Source organism: Metopolophium dirhodum, chromosome 3 (assembly GCF_019925205.1).
Source record: "Metopolophium dirhodum isolate CAU chromosome 3, ASM1992520v1, whole genome shotgun sequence".
NCBI classification, from domain to species: domain Eukaryota; kingdom Metazoa; phylum Arthropoda; class Insecta; order Hemiptera; family Aphididae; genus Metopolophium; species Metopolophium dirhodum.
The window spans coordinates 36,622,977-36,649,316 of NC_083562.1; the positions used below are offsets into that span (position 1 = coordinate 36,622,977).

Below are 26,340 nucleotides of genomic sequence, written 5' to 3' on the forward strand. Positions count from 1 at the left end.
CCGATTGAGTTATAATAATTAACGGTACCGGCAGAATCAATTCGAGAACATAGGAAAGAAGAAGTAGGTATGCATTTTTAAGTGAAAAAAACTATATAATATTATGCTGGTATAAAACTATAGAATTGATAGTTGTTGTTACACAGCAATCGCACAAATGTAAATTAATACATAATTACATGCCAAACATAAAATGTTCCTATACAATAAAATATCTCGCATTGTTTTCAAAGTGGGCGAATTGATGACCACCTGTGAACATTTCCCAGAATACGCGTTAAGATCGTTTCATTAGACGTTTTTTGAAAATATAATCTCGAAACGTTGACACTGGAAAATCTAACCCAAATCCCGCAATTATACTAGAAACACACTAAAAATTCATACTGCAAACCCAAAGTAGTACGTCGCTGTTTGGTGATAAATTATATTCATTCCATATAGGTACCATCCTAAATAAGTAAGGTAGGTATTATGAGTTCAATATAGTCATGCTTAGAAAGTTGTCGTTTTCTGTATCCAAGACACATATAATGTCGTATAACATGTGGCTACACGGGGTTTTCGAGCTGTACCATCATTATAGATAATGGTTTTTTAAAAGTATAAATCAAAGAAAAATTTATCGGTAAAATAATGATCATTTATCTAATGAGTGTATAGTATGTACCGTCTTGTGTGGGTTTTTGACACTCGTAATACGGATACGACGTGCGTTTGACGTCTATAATTATTTCAAAAATCCGAATTTTCGCGATATGTATACGCCATCGGTTGAGCGAAATACTTAGATGGCCAACTTATAAATAATTTTGGAAATATACGAGTACGTTCCTATGTCCTATATATTGTTATTTTTATTATTATCGATTTCTTTGTCGTCTCTATAGTCTATATAGCGGGTGATTATCACCGATGCAATGAATCTCGAAGGTTAAATTCGATGATTGCGGGGATCGTTCTTAATTAGTCTTCAGTCGGTTGATAGTAAATTGTTAGGTATTATAATATCATATGGGCGGTATAATACTACACAACAACGACCTGACCATCAACCGGAGTCGCAGCACATCCATATTAAATGATACGAGGGTCCGATCTTTTCTATTGTTTTCGAGGAAAAAAATTATCAGCCTAGAGTCCTTGGTAAAACTTACTGACTAATCCTGGTGGAAGCTAAATATTCTAGTACACGGTTGGTCGAGGAGCAGCCGGATGTTCCGCAAGGGCAAGCGTAACGTCACTTCCGGTCCTATTTCTGTTTTGTTTTGTTTTTTTTTCGTTTTATTTCCAACCCTTTTCTCATGACGTACCTACTTAACGAAATTAAATCATTTTTAATAATTGGAAAAATGTTATTAATAAAATAACTGTAAATTTCACAAAATTTCTTCAAATCGAAAAGATATTGTTTTCTCATCCGGCGTGTGCAATTAAAACACAACGAATAAAATCTTCAAAATGTACCTATGTTTGAAAATAAATACCTCAGTGTATTATTATAATCGGGAGTTTACCGATTGCGCTTAAAATTATCTTTTCATAAGCCAATATTGCTCTTAAAACATTTTAGTTTCGATAGACTATAGCCGCTGTACTCGCTGTCATAATCAGGGTTGATAAACCAACTGCGCTAAATAAGAGCCGTAGCCCGTGTTAGTTATTTTAATTTAAAATATTATACAAAAATATTATTGATTTCACTCGGTGGGTACAACTTAAGTTACTTCACTTCTAAATAAAATAAAAATATATACAATAATGAACACTATTATTACCTACCTAGTTACTAATTATTATAATTGTTATTACTAAAAGAAATTTTGTTTTTGTTTATCACTCAAATTCATACTTGTGCAGTTCGTTGATATACTAAAAATCAATATCACCGGAGACGTTTGTCGTATGAGACATAATATCCAATCCTGTCCAAGAGGAAATATGAGTTTGTGTGTACCTACCACGATTTAAGATAATATACAGGTTGGTTCACCAGTCACCATAAAGCACTATTCGTTATAGGCCGATGTTTAACCTGTATATCTTAAACCGTGGTACCTACTCGAAATATCACGTCTTGAGCTTGTAAATAATATTATTACGCATGCGCGGTGCGTTACATAATATAATATATTATTATGGCTCCTGATGAAACAGACGAATAAGTTGAAAATGAAAATCACGATCTGTTGTTGTTCAGATATTTGAGCATGTTGTGCACTTTGTGGGCTCAAACACTAAATTATTAGATTATGCATATTGCTTAAGATAAAATAACAGCCGCCGTCAGGATTTAAGAAAAGTGTCAAACATAAAACTATATAATTATAATGTTATATAACATCATACAGAGTGAAAAATCCTTTTAGGTGAACGCTCACATAGGTATTGCAATCAATTTTTGTCTTATCATTTTGAAAAAGAAAGATACTTTTTTTATATAAATACATATAGTTACTAGTTAGATGTATTTCTCAGTTTATTTCAAAGTTTTGGAAAACCACGTATATTGTTTCTAAGTACGTAGGTAGGTACTAGTTACCATAATATTATAATTCGGAAACAAAATATATTTTTAGAAAATAAAGTGTCAAATATTGAAATATTAGTTTTTATTTTTTTTAAGCTCTTAAAGTTTATATTTTAAGTATCGAGTTTGACGAGTTTGATGCTCATACGTTCAACTGCCCACCTATAATATCAATAGTCTTCTTTATTATTCTTGTAAACAGAAGGAAAAACTATTTGTTCAGACTCTTCGATATTTGTAGTATAATGATATAGTAGCTATAAGTCAAAATTTTTGGAAAAATTTTCTGCTGTACACCTAATAATTAATACAGAATAATATTGTTATTAAACTAAAAATATCACCGCAGGTCGTGATTGAAAAGGGGAAAAGGCCCCCGAGAAATCATTACCGCGATATCTCATACAAAATGACGAGCGTTTTCTGTGAAAAGAATCGTATATTATGTTTGCATAAAACCTCATCGTTGCGAAATATCTTCATTTAAGACCCGTGGTTTTCATCTTGCGAGATCGCCATCCGAAATCTCCACATCGCCGAACCTATGGTACTGTAGCGGGTATACCTACCTATAATATAATATTATAGACAAAGTCTAAAATTCAACCGCCCACTATCCCGCGACAACTGTAATAGGTATACTTACGACGTATCTCCTGCATTCGCAGACCGATCGTGCAATGAATTGCACCATAACATATCGAGTACCTATACAGTATTCTAATAATACAATATGCTTACTATCATTTTCGCTCGATTATTCATTTCTGCACCGCGGAGTCGAACGAATTGACACATCGCGATTCGGTCGATCGAAGTCACTGATATATGCTATATAGGTATATAGGTACACAGGTACATGCATACATAATATTATACGGTCGTCGGATCGTGACAACGTTTTTATATTATTATCGTCGTAGTGCAATAATAATATGCACTGTCGGCTGATTATATACTTGCAATAACGATCCCGAAATATTATAATCGTATGCATTTCCACCTGCATTGCTAAAGAACGCGGCTTTGAGCAGCTTATTGTAGGTATATGGACTTGTTTTAGGTGTCTGCCAATTACAATTTGTCGAAATCGCTCGGTGGGTTTTTAGTTGTTATTATAATATTTATTTAGTTGAACCAGTCATGACTTCGTGCTGAGGTTAGAACTTTATCTCATATTTTTTTTATGTATATAAATCGTGTTTATAAACGTTAAAATCTATACAATGGATCTATATTATACGCAGTCGAATAAGTATTATGATTTTAATTTTTATAATTAATGACGATACCTATGTTCATTTTAAATTTATTTTTAGTGTTAATTTAAAAATTAACATGGAATTTCAATATATTTTGTATGTGCATGAAATAATAATATATTCATGAGCTAATACTACTAATTAACTACTATTATAACTACTAATTAATTTGTAAGTTTTCAATTTGATAAATGTCGTCAACATTTGAACTTTAAATGCTTATAACAATTTTATTTGACTTTTCGGTAGACATTTTTTGTTATTGATTAAAAGTAAGCATACTTACGAGGAATCTTGTATTAAAAATCTTAGATATTAAATTTTTCATGAATTCCTAACTCAAAAAAAATTTAAAATTTTAAGTGATTTTTACGAATTTTGTGAAATCTTGAACTTCAGACGCTCATAAAAAAATCATTGTGGATTTACGCTCTACTTTTTTCTTTAATTTCTACTAACAACAACATTCGAAGAACCTTGTACCTGTTACATTTTCAAGTATTTTGACCGACATTTTATCATCGATATTGTTCCCGGGTCTTTTAAAAGCTAGGTACTGGGAATTTTAAATATTTTTCTCCCAAATGCATCAATTAGATTCACTTTCCCATTGGAAAAGATACTGGAGTTGAAAATCGAAGCGTTATTCCTACTACTTACCGTGTGTAGAAACAGAATAAAAACTCACATATCATTGTAAAATCAATACGTTCAACTCAGAATCTAAAAGTTCAAGAGATGCAATAGTTTAGGATTATTTATGTATATGGTTCAACAATTTGGTTTCCAATTGTCAGTGATAATTTAATTTGCTTGTATACCTATATATATATATTGATATGGTTAGGATAAGTTTTAGAGGTTTTAATGTTTAAGAAGGTAGGCCGCAAAGCTGCATAGTGCATAGTGTGTACCTATACTATCTATATAGTTGGCCGACCTGTTGCACCTAAGTGATTTTGATTTAAATTATAATAATATATTTCTTAAAAAATATTATATTAAACATTATATTCTAACCAAATTACCAAATAAATATTATTTTAATCTAACCACGATCGAAGTAAAATTAGTAATTAGGTACCATAATAACTAGATCATATTAAAATATTAGCAACTGATTTATAAAAAAATAATTAAACCCATAGACGGATCGTGCAGGTCATGCTCGAAACAAAAAAAAAATTAACTGAAAAGTCTTATCGGTGATCCAAATGTTTATAACTGTTTAGTAACGTACATTAGTAGGCGTATAATATAGGTAATACATAGCAGCACAGGTTTCATTTTGACATTTTCTACAGTTTTGTAATAATATGTATTATTATTCATCACTCTGCAGAGCTTAAATAGAAATCACTGCGAAATCGTCTTCGAAAATACTTATTTGTATTAGAATTTTTGATTACGTCAAGTTATTGTGGTCATCGGATAATATCGTTCCTGACGACTGGCTAAGCGGTAAACATTTTTTTTTTCATTTTATATTATACGATTGCATAGAGAGAAAACAATAAATTAAAAAGTGAAGACTTACTAACCATATCATCGATCGTCTTCTTATATTATTATTGTTGATATTTTTATTCGAAATTAACCTCAGTCTATGGTAGGTATAATAAATAATAGTATTGATGTAGTTAACTAGACAATTATTATAATACCTACCTATCATGGTGTCAGCGGTTAACCTAATTTGCTGTAGTAGGTACATCTAGCAACTATATATAACCTATTCGGCTATTTTATATAATATTTACTATTATAGACATTAGACTTGTTGTACTTTACATAATATAGTTTAGTAAATCTGTTACCAAATACAGAAAAGGTTTTGTGCCGTTGTCATTTCTATATATAAGTGAATATTTAGATTTTTTAAATCATCGGCGTCAGCCGTCAAGCATTTAATTTAACTATAATATAGGTATATTGGTATAATTTTTCTTTATTGGTGGACCTTAATTAATTCACGTTTCTAAACTGAAATGTCAATTATTCGGTTTATTAGTTTACTGTCTATAAAATTTTAGTGTGTAATGTGGTAACTAATGTCGAATTTGATTACTCATCGAGACTATAATAATAATATAGTAAGTTAGTAAATAAAATGCATCGAACACTACCTACATTATGATTATTAAGTTTTACGGAATAAATATAGAATTTTGTACAACCGTATAATTCTTAAGTTACATAGTATACGTGTTGGTATGGCGATTTAGATCAATATTTTATGTCTATATATAGGTACTAAGAAAAACTGTTAATCTCGTAATTTTTTTCTCGATCAATTTTACCGTGAAATCGCACTTTACCACACCAAATATTATATTAGCTCAGCTAGCTTAGCGGTACATTTTGTTTGAAGATACGTCGAATAAACGTTTTCTTTGAAATACACCTATAAAATATATATAGATAGATATTATGGTGCAAATTGGAATATAATTTAATACTACTACAGTTCATATAATACGTATAGGTTTTAATAGAAAAAACACATCAAAGCTTCACTGTGGAGATCTTATGACATATATTTGATATATTAAATAAAATAGGTATATAGTATACTAAATTTACTTTCTTATAGTAATGAAAAAAATGAGAGGAGCGTACTGGATCAAAATTATTTAACTTTTTTTCTTCACCACAAGGACCATCCTAGCCCCTAAATTACATTTTATCGGTTAAAATGTTATTTTACGTTAAACGGTTATTTACTACAGATTATATTATACCCACCTACATTATATTTTTCTAAACACGGATTATACCATCGTCAAAATGTACGTCTCATTTATGTATGCAATAATATTATATTATGAATCTAAATTATACATTAAATAAATCAATCCAACAATTAAAACAAATGGGGGACGAGGTGGCCGAGTGGTCTAACGCGACGGATTCGGCACAGCCGGTCCGAGTTCGATCCTCGACCACTGGGCGGCATTTTTCTCCGTGCAAGTCACGGTGTCCGGAGAACAAGTGCCGCCATCCCCCCACCCCGGGGCACGGCAGAAACCTACGGGTGCCCCATTAGAAATTCTGCCAAACACAACACACACGTGTACCAAACCTACCCAATATAAAACCTACAGTGCCCTACCCACACCCAATGGCCTATGTTGCCGCGGGTTACCCAATAAAAAAAAAAAAAAAAAATTAAAACAAATGTTTGTATAGCTACTATTGTAGGCTATAGCTTAATATAATAATATACCTATAGCTGATTTTCAAATTAGTAACATGTAAATGAATACAATAACGACTTTATTATTTATAATATTTTACGATATATACATTATATTATATAGACACCAGGTATAGTACACCAGGTATTATACATACCTTGGATCCTTTAACTCAAATGGTTTTTAAAAGAATTGCGTACAATTTTATTATAGGTACCTAATTTTAATTTTATTAAATGGTCATTAAAGTTATTTTTATTGTGAAAACTAACTAGAGAAAAATAAATCATTAATATATACTATATTAGTGTATTATATTATGTATTCTTGTGAAAATAGTATGTATCAGTGTCCACTGTCCAGAACTATCTACCGGGTCGTTACCAAATATAGTGTTTTCGACTATTGCCGTCTGCTTTTAAAATACTTAAATTTCTTGAGATTCAACGATGAAGACAGCAACAATAACAATTATTGTTATTGCATTGGTTATTTTAACATTGATATTATTTTGGCCATTTGGTCATAATTAATTAAATCAGATACACATAAATGAGTATTAAGATAATATTATTATGTTAAAAAATAAAAATAAATATGTTTCGATAGATAGTAATCTCTGAAACAAAACATTATCTCAGTGGAGCAGAGAAGTGAAAAAAATAAGGAAAACATAACTGAATATAATAATAAGATCTTGCCCGTTAGGTGTTACATAAAGATAAGCATATTCTTTCAAAGTGTTAATTCTATATCGCATTATACTTTGGTAATATTTTACATAAGTATTAAAGTAATAACTATACGTGTTCAAACTAATAAATTATATTATTTAAAAAAAACTAAAAAATTATTTTACTTTAAATTTAATGAGAGTTATATCATTGATTAATTTTACACAATACCTACTAGGTATAATTAATCAATGGTGGCGATATTACTGATTTTATTTCATAACAGCTAGTGAGTAATTATAAAGTTATGTGTATGCCAATGCGTCCAATATTAGAATGTCCAAACATGGATAAGAAACGAGCTGTATTTTGACGGAGCATACGACTTGCGAGTATATCTGCCCCTGGCCACCTACAGGTCTGAATCCGGGCTTTCTAGTCCCTATTTGATTTAGGGATTTGTAGAACTCGACGACACAGTGTATTCTATCTATAAATACATTATATTATACTTGTATAATGTTGTATAATGATGATTTTGCAAAATTATTTCTCTATAGTCACATCTCGTAATTAATATTTTTGAACATAAATTTCACGTACCTAATATCAATTATAGGTACAGTTTTATTCGTTTAGTGATAATAGGTACATGAATACAACCATCAAATAATGGGTCGGTCGAGTAAAAATAATAATTTTATACTCTATATTAAAATTACTATAGACTATAGTTTCATTTTTCGCATGATTATGGAGGAACTTTTTAGTTCTTTTCCCGAGTTTCGGGGGTTTAGCCATGACTCAGAGTAGAAGGTGAACTATATAGTCTCAATAAAAAATGCGATAATTTAAATAATTCACAATAATAACAAATTAAATGAATAAATAATTAAAAGATAGCTGACTCGCAACTTAAACCACATCCCTTAAACGAATGTTATAAATCATAATATACATAGGTAGCATTTTAGTTATTATTTGAGGAGGTGAGAAGGACATTATTGCACGTTTCACTAAAAACCATAAAAATATTATACAGTCGTAATATTTTGACACTTCTTCGGACGTTTTAAAATATAAAATGTATACAATAATAATATTGTGTGTGCTGTTTGTATACGTTACGCGTCCGTATATGTTCACCGTATCCGGAAAATCAGATCTTCAGTACAAAACAATAACATATTACATATTATATTATACGATTATTTCGCGTACACATACCTATAACACTACAACACTCACTTATACAAAATGAATTATGCATTAAACAATATTACGCGTTCGGAGATGATCACGAAATAATCCTTTGATTTTGACGGAACGTGAAACGTTCACATTGTCCGATACGACGCGAAGTCCATGTGAAAATTATTTTAGAAAAGTAAGTTATAATGCTCAGACGTAGGTACCCATTATAATATTGAATATAATATATACATACATATTATTATTATCATTTATGCATATGCGATAAATCTGCAGACGGCACGGTAGTCGTCACGACCGTTTAACAAGTGGCTCGAAATCGCTGAACGGTTCTCCTACATAAGTGTAGGTACATACTAATGTAGTGTTATTATTGTATTTTGATGTATAGCTGTTGTTGTTGGTATAAGTACGTGTCGCCGGATTAGCAAATTAGCATAATATACCTATATAATTATAAGTCATAAATATTTTCATTCAACATTGGTGAAACTCAAAAATTTGAAATGGTCGTCTCTCGTGGCAACGTTTTCCATAGGTTAGATATCTGTCAAAAAAAAAAAAAAAAACCATCTTAGTAAATAAACATCGATATAACAATCAGGCGTGTATAGTAGCTGAAACGTAATAATAATTATTATGGGCATAATAAGTGAGGCTATAACACGCATTTAAATCCTTTAGCAGGAGCTGATCGACATTTTACACTTAAAGACTTCATGAAACAAAACAAATCCTCTCTCACTTAAAAAATTAAAAAATCTAGTTTCAATCATATTTCTGAAATCAGTACAAAGGCTTCTCGAAAGAACACTTTCTTATAGAAAACCACTGACATAGTACCTAATTGCCTCATATACCAACCCAAACTCATCACTCTCATTTTCCACTTCCATCTCTCTGAAAGAAGCATTATGCTTAATACAGAGTTCTCTAACAAAGCAAAGCAAAAACAATTTATACAGTTGACAAAAAAATATTAAGAACTTAATATATACAGTGTGATTCCTTTTAAAGGTAACACTAAATAATCCTGTCCAGTGACATCGCATTAATATGCGGTTTTCGGGAGGGGATAGGGAATACATAAATACACATTTCTTGATTATTTTTACATTTTACATATTACTACTGAATTTGTCTACTTATATTAGATAAATTTAAAATGCGTTTAAAATGTTGAAATGTTATCCGTGTACAATAAGTGACTTATCCCGAGGTTAGAATAAGCGTCGATTATCTTCGAATTTTGATATTATTACACCTCGGTTAATTCAAATCAGATGTATTTACGCATTGACTATTATATATTATATTATTATATAATAAACAATAATAATCAAACAAATCACTGAGCGAGTAGCACGTAATTAAGAATGACGACGTCAATATTGTCTATTCTCCATAATATAAATTATAATTGAAAAATAATTAAATAAAGAATCGGTATAAGGGCCAACATTACTATCGGTATACCTAATCGGCATAATGCTGAACATATTATTGTAATAGAATAATATATTATATTCTGCAGAACAAAATATTGTGAATATTAATTGTGATTGGATTAATTAGCTGTAATACAACAAATCATATACCTACTTATTATGTACGCAATTTAGATAATATTATATCAATGAATATTACGAGAACGTTTATTGTTATATACCTATATTATAATATCATATTATATTATATTATATTATATTATTAATATGTTACCTACGACGAGTTAGATTATAATATGAGGCTATTATAATATTATAACCATATTCACATTGCACATAATTTTTGTGGGTTCGTAGAAATTATTGCAGGCGCATCATATTATTATTATTTATTATATTATAGGTACAATGTACAAAGTACATAATACGTATAGTAAATGTGAAACAGAGTGCAACGACACAATATGTATATTTTACGGCGGTGGCAAGCAATTTGATAAAATTCGTTGACCAATAAACCAAATATATGATGTATTGAAAATAATTTGTATTTTAATTTTATTGAGAAATTTGAATTTTCCCGTTGGTCGCGGTACGCCGCTGGTATTACATTATACATATGAAAACTAAATAGTCAATTTCGAAAACGTTTAAAGGTATCGAAAACAACCTCCGCAACTACCTACTGTAAGTTTGGACGTTTTAACGTTTAAAATTATTTTATTATTAAATGTTTCAATGTAGAACAATCGATCGGTATCCTTATGTCTTTTACGGCTATTAACACTCAAGAACTGAAAATAGATAGGTAAATTACAATTTTTTTTTTTTTAAATTAAATCGAACAATTCCGATTTTCTTAAAAAAGTTTAAATTTGGTTGGCGTGGTGTCTGCGTTCGGTCTGAGTGCTGCGTCTAGGGTGTTGGGAATGTTGAGTTTGTCAAGTTACTCTGTGTACTTTACAATTATTTGTAGGTTTCCAATGTGATTATTTTATCGTGAATATAAGACAATACCGTAAAATATCTAACACAAAGTATTTTTAAATTATAAAATTACATTTTATTTCTCAAATATATAGGTAAATATATTGAAATATATAACTCAATCTAGGAAAATCAATGTATTTAATCATAATATGTAGCATTAATTTTAAATATATTTATAATATATATTAATATTCACGATAAAACAAAATTAATCTTTTAAGTATTTCATTGGTGGTGGAATTCACCTGCAATAGAGAAAAACCTTAATGTTAACGTCGCAAGTTAACGAAAACTTCTAATAGACCGAGCGACACACGTCACGGTGTAGTTATTCATTATATTATATATAAAGATATCGTTCCCCCAAATAACACTGACAATCACACACACAAACATTATATATATATATATATATACATTATATGGTATAAGTGCGTATAATATAAGTGACGTGAAACGCCGTACTTTTATGAGTTATGCACCGTGAGGAGAATCTTGCGTGCATCGGTAGCGATTTGTTCGGTTAAATCCGAAACGGATTTCCTGTTACTCCAAACATAACCTATAATAATATATAGGTAGTGCGCTGATACACTTGAGCTCCTCAACAGCCACCTGGCACCTGTTGCCTATATACTTATTCACCATCTGTACATAGGAACATGCTTCCGTTACGGTTGGCGAAAGCAGCATTTTCCATCTCATTGTTTTACTCGGGTTTCAAAAAAAAAAAATAATAATAAAATAAAAGAATTTGAATTCATTGGATATTATTACTAATCTATCCATTTTTACTTTTAAGGCATTCCTCGATCCTCACATAGCATTATTGTATAGTAATAAAACTTGAAGTTTTATAACGCTGTAATAGAAAACCTACCTACTTTAACACTGCAAAGTGGTCATCAATCAGAAATAATTTCCAATCATAATAAATATCAGGTTATTTAATATTATAACATAAAGTATTTACACGTTTAAAAATAATTCAAGTAGTACATTTTTACACACGGAAACAAAATTTATATTTTAATGCACTCACAAATATTCATTATTTAATTAAACTTTACTTTTATAGCTGTGGTGGACAATCGATGCTATTTGGAAAATGGCGGTTCGGCCGAAAGCTTCTTCGTATCCGAAGATGTACCAGTCGGATCTATTATTGGTATAACCAATTTATGTTTATTTTGTAATATCATTAAGACTACGGTAACGTAACTATAACTACCTCGATTTTTACAGGCGTTTTGAAGATAAACGGAGACACGTCCGAAACTGGAAACATAAATTTATCACTGAAAGAGGTGGACAGTCCGGTCGCCATCCTACCCGGTACAAAAGAACTCAGTCTGACCAAACTATTGGATAAAGAAGTATATTAAATCATTATAAATAATTATCATCATTACCAATATTGATATTCAGCTAACATTTAACAATGATACTTATTATAATATTAATATTATTCGTACGTTCCGTCATTTCAGGGTATTTCTGGACCATCTTCCGTTTACGTAAATGTGATCTGCGAGCGAAAACATACAGCCGATCCCGTAAGCTCACGTTGTTATAATATTATATAATATTATTATAATATTTTCTTTGTCATTGAACATTCCTTTTTCTCTATTTTTATTTATATATATTTTATAGGTACCTATAGCCTATATAGGTATACCTTTTTTTGTGCGACCACGGCATAAAGGAACACAGTTTTCGTAAGACTTGTCCCTAATTTGTTAGTCTTGTCCCTAGCTAATGCCTAATGGTATAAATGTACACTGTACCTAAATATCCGTGTTTTTGTCTTATGTGAGTTTTCAAAAATTTGTTTTATTTTTATCAGGTTTAACTTCAATTAATGAAATACTTTTCCTTAAACCAGAGCGTCTTTATTCTTTTATATATACATGTACAATAAATAAATATAAATAATGCACTAGAAGCATAAAAAAGGCAAAATGGTAAAAATTCTCTACATACAAAATGTCTTAAAAATTAAATGTATAATATTAATATACAAAATATACAACAACAATATATAAAAATAAAACATAATATTTTGATGTTTAAAATATAAATATTAAACGTAAGCACTTATATACGCGTCAACACTCACTACTCTCTATCGTGTCATTATTATATTTTACGAATAATATACCTAGCTAACACGCTATCGAGTAAGGTAAAAACAATTTTAGTATATACATCAATAGCTATAAACGTGTATTTACAAAAAATCAGTATTTTATAATATTATATTATATCCAATAAATCTTATACTATAATAGGTACAATATTACTACAGTAATATAGTGGTTATATAATATTGTACAAATTATATCCACTGAGGTAAAATGTTTCTTACAATTTTTTTCGAATATTAATAAAAAATAAAATAAATAAAAATTACTCACATAACACACAAAACAGGAAAAATAAATATAAACTAAAAAAATAAAAACCACATAATATGTTTGTTAATTTGTTTATGTCTGAACCATATACATATATAAGTACCATGTACTTGAAAAATTATACTCTAAAGATCATAAAAAGATACAAGATCATACTGTAGGCATAGGCGCAATCAGGGTGGGATTTTAGCCCCCCCCCTCCTTCGGTTTTATCGATAGCCCACCAATTTTTCAATCGTATTTAAGTTTAAAATATAAATTATCAGGGTCTATCATACTGCTAACACAATTCTAGCCCCCCCTCCTCCCCTCCCACCGAAAAATTACCCTAATTGTGCCTATGACTGAAAGTATATTCCAATAGTCCTAATTTATTTTAATTATTATATTATTAAAATAAGATAAAACATCATTCCGTTTTTGGACTTCCAACGAAAAATAAACGCAACAATAAAATAATATTATACTTTAGGTATAGGTATCTAACTTCATGTGTGTTTCAGAACTTCGCCATTCCCGTGAGTATTCGAGTCACCGACGCCAACGACAACGCCCCCATATTTGTCAATGCCCCTTACGTACTCAATATATCAGAGGTATGAATTAATTTACTTAAAACGTTTTTTTTTTTGTTTTTCATTATATTATAATTATACGCTTACTGTTATAGGTATTAGCCATTAAGTTCATATACCTATATATTAGTATATTACCCTATTTTTGTTTTCAACCAATTTTCCACGCATTTACAGGTGACCGTGGTCGGGACCAGAGTGTTACAGGGCATCAAAGCCGTCGACGCCGATCAACTCGGACCGTTTTCCACCGTACACTATACCGTGCTTCCGGGACCGCATTCAGTAAGTCGAACAACTATTTATTGTTTATCGAACCGACACGCAACGTTATAATAATAAATGTTTTATTCGAATATCGTTACTGAATAACGCGTCTTTATGTATATTTTTTTACATGCATACCTTAGTATACCTTACAATAATATACCTATTTAGTATTTACCTATGTGTCGCGTGGCTTGTTTGATATGATATGATATATTTATATATACCCTCCGAAAATAGTACCCATTATATTAAATTTTTTTTCTCCGACTCGTAAACGCTTTGCTCGCGATATTATATTTTATTACCATGATTGTGTATTTTGTGCAGCCAATTTTCATAGGTGGGAGTAAAACGATCCTGGAGGTATGTTATACATTTATTATGTATGTAAACGAACTGGACACCTATATATAATAGTATACATTATAGTTGAAAATAGATTATACGATTTTTATGACATCAGTATAATAATATTATAGTATATAATATAGGTACCTACCACTTAAATATAAAGGGACGGATCCACTCAAATACACCATAAACACACTCTCCGATTTTACCATCGGTCATATGAAAAATTGCATTTAAATTGATTCAATAATAATTGAAGTATACAATAGTATATCGATGGTTTTTTTTCAAATAAATAAATTATATATAAAAAAACATTGATAATAACATGTGACACTTTTATAATACAAAATATGTAAGTAAAACATGTACCTATGATTTTCCATGATATATTACGTTTTAAATTACTGGCCCCTCACAGATCTTCACTCTAGACTCTACAGAGTCTGGACCCGTGCCTGAGTATAGGTAGTTTATATTTAGACGCACGGTAGATCTAAAATGTATAGCAAATTACGAGTTAATGTTATGACGATTATTACAGGATTTTTTCGTTTTCGTCAACGGCCTAGAAGGAACCCTGGTGTTAAGGAAAGCGTTGGACTACGAAACCCTTTCAAATTTTACCATCGGTATTCGAGCACAGGTAATTTCAAAACTACAGATAATGACAGATAATAGTGATAATACTGTACTTACATATTAAGATGGCATACAATAATTTCGTACGATTTTTTTGACTGGACTTCTTTGTTTTAGGATCAAGGCAATCCACCACAATATACAGATACAGTCATATTTGTTAACATCATTGATGCAGATGATCAAAATCCAAAGTTTTACGACGAAAGATATACTGCCACTTTACCTGATAATGCTGTCAAAGTAACGAACATTGAACACCAAAACTTTTCAATAGACTGATCATAGACGAGGCCGTGAATTTAATGCGCTCTAAAACCACCTGTGTATTATAAATTATATGGCAAAACGTTCTTAATTTGCAATAATGCAATAAATTAATATTTCGAAATAATTTTTGTCAATTTTCAGTGGGTAAAAATATGAAATACGTTTTTTGATATTCGCTGTGGTATATTATTATAGTAAGACAACTTTTACCGAACTAAATATTTTCTTCCATGCAATAACACGATAAACACGCGTGAATGCATTAAACTCACTGCAGGAATGATCAAATTTATATTAGTTATACAATATAATATCATGTATTTATTTTTTTATTTTGCACATAATCAGGGCACAAAACTTAGGGTGTTTCCAAGAGAAATTGCTGCATACGATCAAGACCTTGGAATAAACGCCAATATATTTTACACTCTGAACTCTGGTCAGTATACCTATTGAAAATGGATTTAATATGAATAATTGTTATACGTTAAAAGTTCAATTTTATCTCGGTAATGTCATAATTTAGATACTCAAGACTCTCGATACTTTGAACTGGACAGAGTTTCGGGTAGTGTTACCGTTAAACGTGCCATTCCAGAAGACGATTTGTTGCAACCTGTCACCATGGTCATTCGAGTATGTATACTAAACTCCGTATTGCAAAGACGCTCAGTTACCGCATTATATAGTCGAAAATAGTGTTTGGCATTTGGGGGATGGAGTGCTGAAACCCAGGTCTATACCAGACTCTTCGAAAGTCTTCGGGTTTTAGTTAGCGCTTTAGCCCCATGCACTCCCAGACCTGCCCACCCGCTATTTACGTCTTTAATATGGGTTACCACTTACCGTGTCACAGGACGTCAACGAACTGAAAAAATAATATGTATTTCAGGCCACACAATTCGATAACGCCGATCGTTACGCGCTGGCCACGTTGGCTATAAGCCGACCGGGCACGTCACTTCGGGAACTTCAGTTTCTACAAGACCACTATCAGGCGGGAGTGCTGGAAAACGTGCCGCTAGATAGCGTCCTGCTGACAGTGATCACCAACAAACCAAAGGACAAGCGGCTGAAGTATTGGCTGAGCAACTATACGGACATATTTTCAATTTCGATCAACGGCGACATCGTTTTGAAAAAACCACTGGATTACGAAACGATTGACAATTACGTGTTTTATGCTTTTGCCACCGACAGTTTCATGGTAGGTACCATATTATTACAATATTGTTGCGACGAATTTTCATACGAAACAAACTCCTGTCTGCATTATACTGCATTAGGTATTTAGGTTACTGATTTATACCTATTAGACTACTACAAGAGCATAATTTATAGAACGATTAATACGTCAATATTGTTTTAATACCACGTGTTCCATTTTGTCGTCTTCCTCAGTTTTCCCATACTTCGAATAGTTCTGGTTAAGTTATGTTATATGGATACATGAAAGTAGATTTAAATGGGATTGTACATTTGCTGAGATAATTAATGGATCATTGTGTAACGTTGATATAAATTAATCATCGGCATAATAGTCAGCGACAAGAGTCTATAGGAATAGTAAATGGATAAGACATTTACAGAGTTTAAAAAGGAGACCTTCATGCAAAAGCGCATCCCTTGTATTTCGCTGGGCGGTTACCTGAGCAGATGGCACATCTCATTAAGTATTGGCGTGAGTTTGGACTGCAGGCAGATTAGGAGTGTACACATCGGACACATCAAAGGCTATAATATCTACAATATGCATTAGTATTAATTACCATTGATTATAAATACTAGAATTACCATACTCTTGTGAATTTTGACATTGTCCCAATGACCCCATAGGTTTGTGAGGTTCTTCATCCACTTAAATTTTAGTGTGCAATAAGGATTCGAGTTGAAAAATGTCATTCGAGTGATCTATTGGCTCCGAGTTGAAAATAAAAAGTGGCAGGAGGATCCTCAAACGCATAAATATATATTTAGTTGGTTATTTATTTCCATATAAATCATATAACCGTGATTTTCAGAACACTTCTGCATTCGTCAACATCACCGTACTGAACGTTAACGATTGGGATCCGAGATTCCGATACCCACAATACGAGTTTTATGTGCCAGATATATCTTTATCTCAATTACTACCGGGTACGGTGATTGGTAAGGTGGAAGCTGCAGATGGTGATCGTGGCGATCGTGTTACTTTGGCACTGCGAGGACCGGAATCTAAGTATAAACAATATTTAACATTATTTTATCATACTAGGTACCTATATCAAACCTAATACATAACCAACTAATCCACATCAAAAATAATAAACGATAGGTATTATTTTTCTGACATTGCAGTTGGAATTAATGTTTGTTTGTATTTTAGAATGTTTGCTATTGAAGATTCGGGAGACATTGTACTGGGTGATTTATCAGATCTTAATACTTCCACGGCACATCTAGTTGCTGTAGCTACAGACACTGGAATTCCTCCGAGACAAGTAGGTGCCCGATTTATATTTTCTTTTATTCATGTTTTTTAATGTTTTATATTTTTATAGGCTTCGGTGCCCGTTATTGTACATTTGCCAGACACGATTGTCAGGTTTGCTGGTCGGACATCTGCTAATAGCTATACAGTATTCGTGATATTCGGAGTTATTTTGGGCGTCCTCAGCTTAGTTATAATAGCATTGATCGTTCATATTCAAAAAAAGTATTTGATTTAATTCGGTAAAAAAAATATTTTTGACTCATTTATCACTGAATCATTTTTTTAGTAAACGACCGAAACTTGGCACTGCGACTAATTTCGACGTGCGCACTAAGTTTGAAGGATTTAAACGTACCAATCCAATATATGACGAAAAACGTTTAGTTGGAGTCGGCACCAAAATGCAAAACCCATTATTCAATCCAAAAGAAGACTCTGCCGATCCTTTATACACTGCGACAGTTAAAAGTTTGTATATTTTTCCCCACATAATCTTATGACCCGAAATTTAAATTATAAAACACCAGAGTTGGGCAAATTTTTATTTAATTACTTGATTTACTTTTACATATATTTAGATAATTTTCAAACCGGTTTTATTAATAAAAAACTATTTGAAAACAATTGTTTATTTTAATTATTCAGATAAAAATGATTGGTTTTTGTTCAAATAATTTATTACACTTTAAAATTATAGTTGAATATATTTTTATTTTGTATTTAAAAATTACCTTTTTGAATAATTATAAAATTAATTTGAATCAAATTGTATTTAGATGGTTATTCAATTGATAATGCCCTACTCTCTAAAATACCAAATTATTGCAGGATCAAACACATTTATCATGTGAAATACGAATTTTTGATATGCTCGATTAATATAACATAATAATGACTTACTGTTTCCATATTTTTTGATTATTTTATCATAGCAACCAGAATGTTTCCTGGAACAACTAATGGAAATGGTCGAGCTAAAATGGGTGCAGTACAGCAAACACTTCCTAGATCTAGGCACAAGTTCCCTGCACCAGCTCCACCTCAAGTGCCCAGGGGTGGTGGAGGTGGTGGCCGATCACCTGCAGGTTCTTCAACCACTACGACCACAGCCACGCCAAGTCCAGTGAGCAGATTTTCAAGAATGCCCCATTGGCCCACCGAGGCTATCCCTAAACGTGTTAAGAAGCTCAGCTGGGATGATCGTAATTCGTGTGCCCACATGACGGTATGTAAAATAAATCACAATTAGATGCTGTCATACATTAAAGTAAACATTTAGAAATAAATGTTAACCATAAATAATAAGGTAATAGATAACTTATATCTATGAAACTCATGGGAAGTGTCCACATTAAAAGTGTTCGATTGAATATTTAAAAATGAGAGAATATATGTATGTTGGGCCGTAAATTGATTTTATTCTGTGAATATAATTGAGAAAAATGAATTCTAAACTTTTAAGTAAAATACATCTATGAAATGTCTATGAAACATTTATTTATGAATGATAAATTTAGAATTGAAATATTCCCTATTCAAACTTAATATTACATTTTTTAGCCTTGGCATTTCATTATTATACTTTTTAATATTATTTTTTGAATTATATTAATTTTGCCCCAGGCTTACTAAAAATATTTTTCACTAATATTCAAACCATAATAACAACAATTAGGTATTAAAAATTATTTGTTTAGTTACCTACCTATCAATCTTGACCCAAAGAAATATAAATTAATAAATGTAAAAATAATTTGTTTATTTTAAATGTATATAATGGTTATAAACAGGTACATGAAAATATGCGATGTATATGTGGTTCTCTAGACTCTGCAGTTACATTAACTTTTGAATAATGTGGAAAAAAATAATTAAAAATCACAGATAATTATTCTACAGGCCATCATACACTTTGGTATTAACTTAAAAATTGAGGTCAAACATAAAACAGCCCTTAACGTCTATTAAAATTAGTATCGTTATTTTTTTCTTAATAAAATTATTTCTCAGAATAATTTCCTCGATTAACATTTTATTACCAAAATTAGAATATGTATTAAGGTTAATAACATGTAACGCAAAATAAATTAATGAAGTTATCAAAGCATAGCAGTCGTTAACACGATATAAGTACAATTATTTAATTTGAGTACTCCGAACACTGCAGTTCTTTGTTCTAAATTATTCAGTTCGAAAACAGTCAAAACACTAATACAGCTAATCTGAGAGCAATATAGAAAGTTAAGTTCGAGACGACAAGTTATACGCAATAAATAGTTTATGTAGGTAGGTAGTTATCTATACCGGCTATACTATTATAGTCAATGAAGGAAACGAGATGTTTTAGTGAAATAATTATAAAGTAAAATAAATTTAACAATTAAGTTTTTCTAACCATTGATTATAGGTACGTAGTATAGGTATCGGATAATTACAAGTTTGGTATTGTAAGCTAAATCTACCTATTACTTACCTTTTATAATATAATGGTAAAGGTGAAACTATACTTAAATGTTTTGTGATTTACGACACGCAGTGTACAATTATTATGTGCATAAGGTTTTTAGATAGGTACCTAATTTTAAATTGTTTAAAAAAATGTATAGATAACGTTTTTTTTTTATTGGGTATTAGTATAATATATTATAATGTACGTTTTAACTTTTATTTTAAATTGACCGATATTATAAATAATATATAGATACTTATTACATATGATTATTTACTAACCATATAATCACTGTAGTCTGTAATGTATGTTAACTTTCTGTGTGGCTCAATTAGTAAAAATGGCAAACGACAGTTATTATTCGTAATAATAACACACAATTTCTTTTTAAATATTTACAGGATATTTGAGATACTTTCTGTTTAAATAAACAAAATTTCAGTTTTATTCATAGTAATGTACCAGTACCAATGATATTATGTTCTACGACATTGTTACGCATATCATCGATGCAGGTTATAGTCTGCTACAGTTATAGGTATAACGAGCGATCTATTAAACATTCTTGTTGAGTAATATAATATCATAGTATATATATTTTATAGGTGTATATAGGTACTGCGCGAGATGTTCAAACCAATCAATAATAATTGTTTGATTTTTTTTAAATTATGACACCTAATTTATTGTATTATCTTCTATTGTTTAGCGTGAGATCGACCCGAGCGTCAGTGTGACTCCAGTCGAAGAAACGAGAAGAGAAGACAATCTAACCGTTTATTTTTAGAATATTTCGGTCATTCGAAATTTAATTAAAATCTTAAGTATAACAACTATGTGATAAGATCAAAATTATAACATAAGGTATTCATATATTATTACATTTATTCATAGGTAGGTACATATTATACGTCATAAAATGTGTATATAAATAAATACATTATTCCTCTTTAGCGTGTTAAATTTAGTCATATATAGGTATATAATATGTTAAGTGTAGCTCTTATATATATATATATATAAAAACAGACAATTGTATAGAAATAATCATGTAGATTTATAATTTTTTTTTGTAATTAATTTTATTATTTTTAAATTTGTGTCTCATATACGGACTGAATTATATAAAATATCTATACTACCTATATAATATATGTTTATTAAACATCTACAATTGCTGTTCAATAAATAATATTACATAAAATGGTATTTTAAATTGATGCATTTTACATACCTAATAAATGTATATATTGTGTAGACATTCCTCGTATTAATCCTTATATTGTATTTTAGTATTTATGTCATAGGCTTGCGCACTGGGGCAGCAGTCAGAAGGATGTGATTTCTGCTCCTGAGCGGTTTGAATAGATTTGTAAGGGCTGAACAATTATAATGTTCAATAAAAAATTAGACAGTTATCCAAAAAGTGTATTAAATTACCGAGTTAATATATTTTCTGTATTTAAAGTTTAAATAGGTCTAAATTTCACACAGACCACAGTATATCATTATTATTATTATTAACATTCGTTAATTATTAAAATTGATCAAAAACCAATATTAACTAGATAGCAGTAGGTAGGTACCTACAGTATTACGAGTATTACACTAATATTAATTCCATAAAATGTAAAAATGTTCGCCGGAGCTAGCTTGAAACTCTGCGCACGCCCATAATTTATGTGATTGTGTATGATTTATAATTAATTACACATATTAATTACTATAAACTTTATAGTTTATCTGCAAAATAAATAATATACAAATAATAAATAATTTTACTAATTTTTCAATGACATATATTAGGTAGGTGTGTCGTTGACATTTTAGCCATTGTTGGGCAGAGCGGTTCGTCAGAACAGCCATACAAGGATTTTTGTTTTGTAATTAACTTAATATTCTACAGTTTCACTTCAATAGCTATATATCACTATTTCCTACAACTCGCGAGTGCTTTTTAAAATTAAATTTCACTGTGGATAGGTTATTTTATTATATTTGGGTTGAATACTATATACCTATGTATTGTTAGTTTTTTGTTTGTTATCCGCCGAGCAATTCACTGTTGCACAATATTGTGTCTTATAATATTTATAACTTTTAATATTTGATTCGTGTTGTTTCTTTACGTGTGCAGTTCATCTACAACACAATTCATGACCGTCGTAGTTTAAAAATCAATGTGTTAAAAATAACGTATAGATTATTATAGGCATTAGGTACTATAAATAATTTTAACATAATGTAATGCTGGCCGTATAACCTATAATGTATAGTTTGTTGGGCATGGTGTTTAAAACACATTATTTTAGGTTTTAATGGTAGCATATTATTATACAATATAATAATGCCTGGAATTATTCGATTTTTTTTTTTTAATTATAAATTATAAAACTATTGCTGTATACTTAAACTAAGTATTAATTGTTGCTATCGGATACTTAAATTCCTTTTTTTAAATGCACGAATACGAAATAGGTAAGCATATACTTATGACGTCGATGTTCTACATTTAATCGCGTGACTATAATATTGAATATAAGTACAATGTTTTCAGTATTCTATGTTTAAGTAACACATAAATTCTCGAAAATCCATAACACTCGATTAAATTGGTTCTAAAAAACCTCAGTATATAAAGCTGTGGTCTTTTAAAAAATATTTGAGTTAAACTAACGAAAATGGTATAGAAGTGTTTTTTATAGTATAATAATTATATAATGTAACTATTTCATATTAGATATTATGTTTGCACAAATTATATTTAAATTTTGTTGAAAAATGTAGGTATATAATACGTGTATAGTTTCCAAATATCTTTTTTTACTGAATACAGTGTTGTATGTATTTCAGATTTCTGAATCCTTTTATAAAAGATAATTATTAAGTTTTGTCAATATACCTACTCTCTATATAAATATAATAAATTGCTAATTGGTATAGTAGAAAATTTTCCGCGTGTGGGCTCTATGCCTATATTATAACAAGCTATAACGACTCAATGACTGTATCCGCGAATTAATTTTGTTATAAATGCATAACTATTTTTATTGAAGAATTTGGTCCATGCTCATTCCTTGATAATTAATTATTTACCAATTTTTAAATGTGTCAACAATATTATTATTTTTTTTTTTTTTATTTAATTTAAGGCTTCAAATACAAAGTTTATTAGCCTACAATATTATATTATACATACTATACTTACTATAAATTGTATGTAAAAATTGTTAAAAAAAAAAAACAGTAAACAAATGTGTGAAGCTTTATATTAGTTTATAATAGCTTTTACGTGTACAGATAAAATATTAAACTATGTATACACAAATACATAATGTAGAAGGTATATACAATATACTTAAATATATATGCTATATATACATATCGACTTTCGACTTTAAACTCGGGACCTACTTACATCTTACCTATACATAATAATACATACAATAAACTGATGTATGTAAATAGGTAAGTATTAAACTATTATTATAGGTGTACCTATATAACACGTCATACAAAAAAAATCGATTTTTAAACACGAACAGCGCAGGAACAAAAGAAATTTATAAGTAAATTTTTAACTATGCAAATAAAGTATAATTACGTCGTTTTTACATAAATATAGTTGATACTATATTATACAAGTAACCTTGCTATACTTCACCGTATAATTTAGTCTTGGAATAATATATTTTATTCCGTAGCTTTCGTCGGATATTACGCCAACATTTTATTTTATCACGCCATCTGCACGGTATTAATATTTTCAATATTTCGCCGAAAGATTTTACATTTTTGTAAATCCTAAATAAGTACTTAGCTGAGCATCAAATTCTTGTAGCTCCGTTCTGTTGCTATGTCATTTACGTTCAAATATATTATTATATATTCATAATGTATTATAGTAGGGATCTGGCGCACATTAGTTATTAATGTTAATAAAATAAATTATATACATTATTTTAATACACAGGTTAGGTACCTAGGTACATTTCAAAAAAGTGCGAAAGATGACGTATTGATTCTACAATGATGTGTTTTTGTGCCTGTGTAGGACTTGAAATGTAGTAAAAAAAAAAGGCTTTGATTTTCAATTTTGGGGGTGGTTTATAGTAAAAAATTGAAAAAAGTAGTTTTAAAGTATTGGAAAAATAATGATAAATCAAGAAAAACCGCAAATTTTTATGGGAATACCAGTTTTTGAAAACATCCATTTTGTTTTTGTCCGTAATAGGTAACTCAAAAATTACTACTAACACTATAATAGGTACTATAGTATACTACTAAGTACTAATACTAGGTACTAATATTATATACCTACCTAGTTGGTACACATTTTTTTTAATAGATATTTTGTTCAAATTTGGACGAAATTAGATATTTAAATGAAGAATAAAAATGTAAGTTATTTTATTGTAATTTAAATTATTATTGATGAGTGTTAAAACTTTATAAGTAGGTATATTATTATATTTTGTACACACAATGACATTTTCGTTATCGATAGATACTTAACCACTTAGGTAGAATAGGTATTAGGTAGGTGTGCCTAACTGGGTAGACTGGGTGCTTATCCTTATCGGTACTAGTTGATTTCGTTATTGAATATTCAATATCATTCAGTTCATATTGGGTTTTTAATTTTATACCGTACCCACAACCTACTTCTGTAGTTCTGTACCACCTCCTTGATTAATAGTTATACTCGTTATACCATTGATTTTAAAATCAATGGTTAAAATCCATTACCTATGGATTACCTATGGTTCTATGAATTATGATTAGAGACCGGATTTATATGCGCTTAAAATCTCGAAAATAAGATGCTTCTATGCTCTATAATTTCATCAAAATAATCTTATATACTATGCAAAAATATTCTTTTTCATAAAAATGTATTAAACACTGAAAAAACAAATAAAATTAACAGTTTATAAAAATAAACAGTTATATTTAATCTATAATAATATGGTGATATACTGCCATACTGGCGTACCTATATTTAACTGTTGTAACACAAACTTATGAATTCAAAAAATAATAATACTAAAATAAAAAATAATTGCATATAGGTAGTTCATTAACAGAATAATACAAACTTAAATAATTCAGCCTTATGAACTCAAAAAATAATAATAACAAGTTTTGAATAGTAAAAATACATTTTTTTTTTATTATCTATTACATTTTTATAAAATATTCAAATTTGAACCCAATATGGCAATATATTCCTAAAATATGTTTTTACCCAAAATATTCTTTAACATTAAAATATTATTTTTATGTTCTACAAAATGTTGTATATCAGTTCATAGGTAAACGAATCGTCGAGAAAGCTTATCCAGTTGGAGCTGCATACTCAAATGTAAAGACGTAAAAAATCTGTAATAAATTATGATCATTGATCACTGGATCACCCAATTGACGACAGTACATTTTTATCGTTTATAATATTTTGAATTTTCAACTACAACTAAATAATATATTATTATGATGTACAAAATGATTGGTTCGAGACGGAGACCGTAATTTATCGCTTTCGACGAGTTTCACTCACGTGCCGCAGGTCACACT

The 26,340-nt window shown here is 29.9% G+C and overlaps 1 protein-coding gene across 2 annotated transcripts in view; it reads left to right on the forward strand.

Annotated features, from left to right (window-relative positions):
- LOC132941687 (protocadherin Fat 4) overlaps nucleotides 1–21,953 on the forward strand; it is a 48,091-nt gene extending 26,138 nt beyond the window's left edge. For both annotated transcript variants that reach the window (XM_061009836.1, XM_061009835.1), the window contains exons 3-18: nucleotides 12,392–12,481; nucleotides 12,559–12,689; nucleotides 12,804–12,869; nucleotides 14,237–14,329; nucleotides 14,486–14,593; nucleotides 15,474–15,575; nucleotides 15,689–15,814; nucleotides 16,190–16,280; nucleotides 16,368–16,477; nucleotides 16,734–17,048; nucleotides 17,863–18,062; nucleotides 18,210–18,324; nucleotides 18,385–18,539; nucleotides 18,604–18,785; nucleotides 19,250–19,542; nucleotides 21,476–21,953. In XM_061009836.1, the coding sequence (XP_060865819.1) occupies nucleotides 12,392–12,481; nucleotides 12,559–12,689; nucleotides 12,804–12,869; nucleotides 14,237–14,329; nucleotides 14,486–14,593; nucleotides 15,474–15,575; nucleotides 15,689–15,814; nucleotides 16,190–16,280; nucleotides 16,368–16,477; nucleotides 16,734–17,048; nucleotides 17,863–18,062; nucleotides 18,210–18,324; nucleotides 18,385–18,539; nucleotides 18,604–18,785; nucleotides 19,250–19,542; nucleotides 21,476–21,553 (2,255 nt within the window). In that variant the 3' untranslated portion in view covers nucleotides 21,554–21,953. The remainder of the gene's footprint in view (nucleotides 1–12,391; nucleotides 12,482–12,558; nucleotides 12,690–12,803; nucleotides 12,870–14,236; nucleotides 14,330–14,485; nucleotides 14,594–15,473; nucleotides 15,576–15,688; nucleotides 15,815–16,189; nucleotides 16,281–16,367; nucleotides 16,478–16,733; nucleotides 17,049–17,862; nucleotides 18,063–18,209; nucleotides 18,325–18,384; nucleotides 18,540–18,603; nucleotides 18,786–19,249; nucleotides 19,543–21,475) is intronic.
- Nucleotides 21,954–26,340: the final 4,387 nt, after the last annotated feature.